The sequence below is a fragment of the Pseudomyrmex gracilis genome, unplaced genomic scaffold (genome assembly GCF_002006095.1).
Source record: "Pseudomyrmex gracilis isolate BER0280 unplaced genomic scaffold, ASM200609v1 scaffold_875, whole genome shotgun sequence".
In the NCBI taxonomy this organism is placed as follows: domain Eukaryota; kingdom Metazoa; phylum Arthropoda; class Insecta; order Hymenoptera; family Formicidae; genus Pseudomyrmex; species Pseudomyrmex gracilis.
This window is the reverse complement of record NW_018021459.1, coordinates 16,715-23,580: the sequence shown is the minus strand read 5'-3', so window position 1 is coordinate 23,580 and position 6,866 is coordinate 16,715. Positions and strand designations below refer to the sequence as shown.

Sequence of the window (6,866 nt, the reverse complement as noted above, 5' to 3'; positions counted from 1 at the left end):
TTTGAATCATTCCCAACGCATGCAATCGCTTGAAAATGGCTTCGCGGGTAACTTCTAATGCTGAAGCAAGCTGTTCTTGCGTTTGGCATGGATCTTCATCGAGCAATGCCTCCAATTCAGCGTCTTCAAAGGTTTTTGGCCTTCCTTCACGCGGACGGTCGTCAACATCGAAATCACCGTCTTTGAAGCAACGGAACCAATCACGGCAAGTTGTTTCACTTAGAGCAGCATCTCCGTAAATTTTTTGGAGCTCTCGATGCGCTTCAGCCGCCGTTTTCTTCAAATGAAATAAGAAAATTAACACTTCCCGCAAATGACGATTAGTTGGTACAAAATCAGACATTTTCACACAACCAAAAATATATGACAAAAACAAAATCACTAACGTGTCAAAGCGGTTTGTTTACCATATGTCTAAGCTTGGCTTGTGACGTTTTGGATATGTCAAAATCGACCAGCACTTACTGCCGGAGCCATCTATTGACAAACAGCGGGAACTTAGTTGCGCACTTAATAGCATTTTACAATTATGAAGCAATTTCAGTCTCCCACAAAATAAAAAAGGTTTTTTGCTTGAGTGCATTAAGGATATAGAAAACAGTATCAATAAAGAGAATAAAAAGATCGCAGATAACATTAGTTCTAGGTTTATAAGTATATTAAATAATAATATAAATATAGTAAATAATTTCTTGGCTAATACCCCCAAAAATAATGAATTAAAAAAGAGCATAACAAACAAAACAAAATAAGTATTCAATTAAAAAACTATCCTAAAATTGTTTTTACGCGTACTGACAAAGATAACATGACGGTTGCTGTAGACAACTTGGAATATATTAACAAAATTGAGGAGCTGTTAAGTGACGAGTCAAGTTATTCTAAAGTTTTTAACAAAAACCCCGTAAAAAAATGGAAGAAAAACTCAATAAAATACTAAAAACCTGGCGGGATAAAAAGAATACATCACAGATTTAACATTTAAATTTTTAAAGTCGAGCAATAGCTTAATACCGCGTGCTTATGGTGTTCTTAAGGTACATAAAAAAGGAACGCTATTTAGAATGTCTTGTCTTTAAATAGCTCTTTATATAAATTATCCGATTATTTTAATACAATAATTTTCTCAAATATCCCAAATGCAAATAATAGCATACTTAATAGTTTTGAGGTTGTTAAAAAAATACAAAAAATCAAATTACACCACCATTTTATGTTATCAATAGATGTAATATCCCTATTCACAAATGTACTAATAGATTTAGCCATTAACAGCATAAAAATTAAATAGAATATTAGAGAAAAAACGAAGATACCATTAAGTAAATTTCTAAAAGCAATTTTATTTACTCTAACATAGACCTATTTCGTATTTAATGACAATATATACAAACAAACATTTGGTTTACCAATGGGGTTCTCTGTCATTTCATCACCCATCATTTCAGATTTGATGAAGACAGAAAAACAAATTTTTAAAAAATTACATTTAAAACCCAGGTTTTATTATAGATATGACGACACAGTAATGATTACTTCAATCGAAGACTTAAATTATTTACTAAAAAAATTCAATAGTTATCACAAAAAGTTACAGTTCATCATGGAAGTGATCCAATAAAGTCAAAACTATGCCAGAACTACAACAGATTTGTCAGAACTCTTAGAAAACGTGCAGCGTATACATTATTAACGTAAGATAAAAGAACCAATTACTGTCACCTGAATAATAAACTCTAGTGTTAGCAAATTTTTACTATTTATTTATCAAAAACATGTGTTTTTCTTCATATCTGGTATTATTCAATGTCTCTAATATAAGAAACAAAATAATACCGCCTCTCAAAATCTCTATTTTTATTTATAAGTTTAATAATTAAGAAAGAACAATGCGAGAGCTATTACTGTCACCCCTTAAAATGAAAGAATTGAGACAAGAATGTTGAGTGCTGTATTTTTTGTTATATTAATTGCACTTAAAATTCTATGTTAGATTTTTTATGCAGAACTTTTTAGGATTTATTTAATATTTTAAATAAAATAACTTAGGGTGATAGGAATTGGGTCTTTTACTCTAGATACTTTATTATCAGACGATTTCAATTGTTCAAACAAACGTTTGTAGTAACAATCGACAGAACTCTTAACAAATTGATATAATAGAGTCAGAACTATGCTAGAATTGCAATAGATTTGTCAGAACTTTTGGAAAACGTGGAGCGTCTCACAGATTTTATGTAGATACCTTATTGTCGAACGATTTCCAGTGGTCAAATAAACGTCCGTAGTATTGATTGAGACTGTGTCCGATTGCGTCTGTGTCCGATTAAGACTGTGTCCAATTCAGACTATCGTGTGTCCGTTTATCCTCGTGTCCGATTGAAACTGTGTCCGACTGAGTCCGTCGTGTGTGTCCGTTTCGTATTGTGTCATATTGAGTCTGTGTGTGATTGATACACCTTACCGTGTCTGTTTGTTTCTGCGCATCTGAGACTCACCCGATTTGTCAGATGTGTTAGAAAACGTGTAGTGTCTCATATTTTTTAATTTTGCGTTTGTCGGGCAAGTTTGAGTGGTTTAATAAGTTTTGATATATATATTGTATGTATTTTTTATTTGTGTAAAAATAGTTACAAAAGTTCAAAATAAGAGAAGTACTGCATTAGGATTATTATTATCGAAAGCAAACAGCATCTTACTTGTATTTATGAATACATATGTAAAAAAGTTGTAATCAGACTTTATCTGTCGATATTGGTTTAAAAATGCAGAACTCTTTCTAAAACTCGTATAAAACTATAAAACTAGCGAAATTTAGTAAAAATTGAATGTAAAACTTGCCGCGGACAAAGTGAGACGCCAAGTTCACTATACGTCTCACTTTGTCCAAAGCGATTTTTTTGCTTTATCAAACAGAACTATTTGTTTAAACTATTAAAAACTATAGAACATAAAGCCAGAACTTTTAATGTTATTGTAACTTTCTACTAAATGATACGCCAACTTTACACACGCGAGATATACGCAAAAAAGTGTAAGCGCTCTTTTACCTTTGAAGTAAAAAATCATACCTTTAAAGTGAAAACGGGCACGAATTGTGCATACCGTTAAAGTCATATATTTAGGTCCTCTACATACTCACAAAACTGTATTGAAATCCAAGAGTCCGGGTTCGCGATCTTTTTTTGTAAATTCTGAATCGTAAAATTTTCTCACTTTTTAACTTTATTGTCGCATTCCTCCAAATCAGAAGCACAAAGAAAAAATCGTAACAATACATTTTTTAAAATTATTCTAAATAAGTTGATGAAAACTAAAACGAAATTGATCGGTTCAGTCGTGCGCTGAAAATCCTTATCTTCTCAATATATCTAAATTTGGCGTATAAGAGGTACGAGATCTGTGCAATGATCACTTTGGACAATTGAGATCTGCGCTAAAATTTTCTGTATAAACAAGATCTGGGCAAATGGGATCTGTGTAACAATAGATTTGGACAAATAAAATCTTAGCAATCGGAGCCCTGCCAACGAAAACCAATCGAAAGAGTAGAGAAATGACTTTAAGCGAGCTCTGATAATAATGGTCCAAAGTAAAAGCCTTAACCAGCTTTAGCAAATAAAATATTATAAAAACTTACCGTCATAAACGACGATAAAGATAAATTATATTTTTCAAAAGTAGAAAGGTTAAGTCCTAAATTATTAGCCATTATTAAAGATAGAAATGTACGTTTTATGCGTGTTCCGAATCGATACCATTCTTCATGAAATGCTTGATCCGTTATTTCAACACTCTAATTGAACATACAAAAGAAAGCATAAACTAAATTGAAATGAAAAAACCATGATGAGAAGACAATTTGATGACAAAATATGCGCACACTACTGTATATAAAATATTTTAAATATTATATCAAATATAGTGAGTTTAGAACTTTTACACAATTAATTATTTGAAATATTTAAGAAAGACAAATTTTTGTAATATGAAATAATTACGTAAGAATGAAAAACCATTACCGCATTTACTAACTGTTGTACGCAAGAACAGATTAAATAAAGTTGTACTATTGCTGCTGATGCGTATATGATAATGAAGGACCCCTCATATAAATCCGTTGATGGTATCTGAAGTTTTATAAAGATACATCGATATACTATGAGTGGGAGTCTAGTGACCACAGTCTTGATTGACCACGTCTCGATTGCACAGATCTTGTACTTAAGGTAGTTTCCGTGCGACACTCCTATTCAAAAATAAAATCTACTGTTACTATAAAAAAAGTTTAAGATAACTTAAGATCACAGCATGTAATTTTTGTCAAAGATTGTACTTACACACTAATATACTATGTATACAGATTCGTACACACATTTAAACAAGTCAAAATGGTAATCGTAGCACCATTGCAAGTACTCAGTTGTGACAACTTATAGGCATACCTTATAGCTTATAAAGTTAGGTTTATAACTAGTTGATCTATTAAATTTTGATATTTAATAATTATTATTAAAAAATACAATGAAAAATGCCTTTTCCTCCAAAACAGTTGCAATATAAAGGAAAATTTGTTACTCAAATAACCTATTAAACGACGTATTATGCGACGTATTGTTACATAAATGGAAAAAATCTAAAGTGCTTTAAAAAAATTGCTTTCTTACAAAAATTATAAATGAGAAACATCTAAGACTCAATTCAATATTATATATGGTTTTTGACAAATGTTATATTATTACAAAAGTAGCAACTGGCAAGATACATGCTACAAACAAGAATTGTGCGTTGCCAGATTTTTATCACTTTACTTTACTACGGTTTTACTGCACAAGTTTCAAAATATATAACTATTGAATAAAACGATAACAAAATATATTTTTTGTTTCCAAATATTTCCAAAGTGTCTTTCTAAAATATAATTATTTTTTTGTAAAAATTTATACAGCCGTTTTGGATGTATTTGGTAGAGAACATCTGTTAATAACGCCTATTTTGATCGTAAATATCTCGTTTTACTAGTCGCTTTAATCGATGAAATTCTTTGGAATTGAGAAAGTAAATGTAAATTATCATTTTTAACATTCTATTAAACTGTTATCAAAGTACATAGAAAATTGAGTTTGCACGAGAACTCTACCTTAACTACATGGTGCACAAAACAATATTGCACTTATTATTTGTTACAAGATACCTTTATTGCACAGAAGCACATTATTGCACATATTGAGATAAATGCACAAATGTTACTATTTGTTGTACACGTTTTTACTCGAGAATGTATAATAGCGAGAAGTAATTATTTTGTTTGTAGCATACACTATTATACATATATGAGCAGAGAAATAACTCTTCCTTCCTAAAAAACCTATTCTAACTCAATCTATATTATAATATTATTAATTGTTATGATACATGCTTATCAATACATTTTTGTAGTCAATCGGGACGTAGTCAAATAAAACGCTCTCTATAATATAGTTACTAATAATTTGTCATAAATTGCAATTGTATTGTACATTTATTGTTTTATTAATAAAATAAAAAAATAATTAAAATTAAAAACCAAGATCAAGTAGGGCAGTTTGAACCAGTTGCAAGGTGTTGTGCAGTTATAAATAAAGTTAACAACGTAGTGTTTTTTATTCAAACGTTTCGGCTTTATTCAACAGCCATCTTCAGTGGAGTAAAGAAAGTCGAGACAACACTCTTCTTTCTAACAACAACTTTTAATTTTTGACACAAACACGACAAGGTCGACAACGCTCTTTTGGAGAGGATTGTTTATAGTTTAATCCACTGAAGATGGCTGTTGAATAAAGCCGAAACGTTTGGATAAAAAACACTACGTTGTTAACTTTATTTATAACTGCACAACATCTTGCAACTGGTTCAAACTGCCCAACTTGATCTTGGTTTTTAATTTTAATCTTACTTTGAACCTGAGAACATGTCTCAATCACCTTTATTTAAAAAACTAATATTTCTATAACAAATGTTAAGAAAAGGTTGTTACTTACTGAAATCACCAGTATAGCCACAAAGCAGAATCGTAAAACACTGTTTACATATATTAAACTAAAGAGTGAAGCTACCAGTTCACGTAGCAATAGAGACATCCTAAAACAAAACACATTCAATATACCGGGTCTTTAAAAAATTCGGAAACGCTAAAAAATCTCGAAGACGATCAACTCTAGCAAAAAATATGTGAGAAGCAAAATTGTAGGACTTAAAAAAATGTACCTATTGGTGATAAGAGGTGGACCTTAGATAGACCTTAGGTGGAGTCTGCAAGGTCATATAAAGGTCAAGTTGAATTTTATAAATGGGACCTTTTTTTATTGCATGTACATCTTATTTCAAGAGCTTTCCGATAATAAAATATTTTTTTATTAAGTACTTTTTAAGTTATAGGGCTTGAAAGTTAAAAGAATTATCGGCATTACCATTACTCAAGGTGCATCGCGTGGAGGTGCATGTTTGGATTTACAGTTCTTCTCTTTTTCTTTCTTTGTGTGTGTGTGTGTGTGGCAATGCACTTGGACGTTCAATTGGACAAGTTGCAATTACACACGTTGCAAATAGACACACAATTTTAGACACAGTCCACTTAGACAACGTTCAATTAGACACCGTGCAACTGGGCACCGTTTATTTAAACACCATTTACTTAGACATCGTTCACTTACAAGGAGAGACTACGACGTTGTACCAATCGATTCGGACGAAATTTATAGGATCGATAGATGACTACGTAAAGTATTGCAGGGTAAAGTAATAAGATGCACTACTCAAGCATTCGCGAGAAAATCGAATTTGAAAATTTTAAGGTACCTTATAAGAATATGAAATAGGCCGTTTAA

General features: G+C 31.2%; 1 protein-coding gene across 1 annotated transcript in view; it reads right to left on the bottom strand.

Moving 5' to 3' along the window:
- Nucleotides 1-3,508: 3,508 nt before the first annotated feature.
- LOC109861612 overlaps nucleotides 3,509-6,866 on the bottom strand; it is an 8,144-nt gene continuing 4,786 nt past the window's right edge. The window contains exons 2-5 of the mRNA XM_020441332.1: nucleotides 6,021-6,120; nucleotides 4,023-4,130; nucleotides 3,641-3,796; nucleotides 3,509-3,523 (exon numbers count right to left, since the gene is read on the bottom strand). Of these exons, the coding sequence (XP_020296921.1) occupies nucleotides 3,509-3,523; nucleotides 3,641-3,796; nucleotides 4,023-4,130; nucleotides 6,021-6,120 (379 nt within the window). The remainder of the gene's footprint in view (nucleotides 3,524-3,640; nucleotides 3,797-4,022; nucleotides 4,131-6,020; nucleotides 6,121-6,866) is intronic.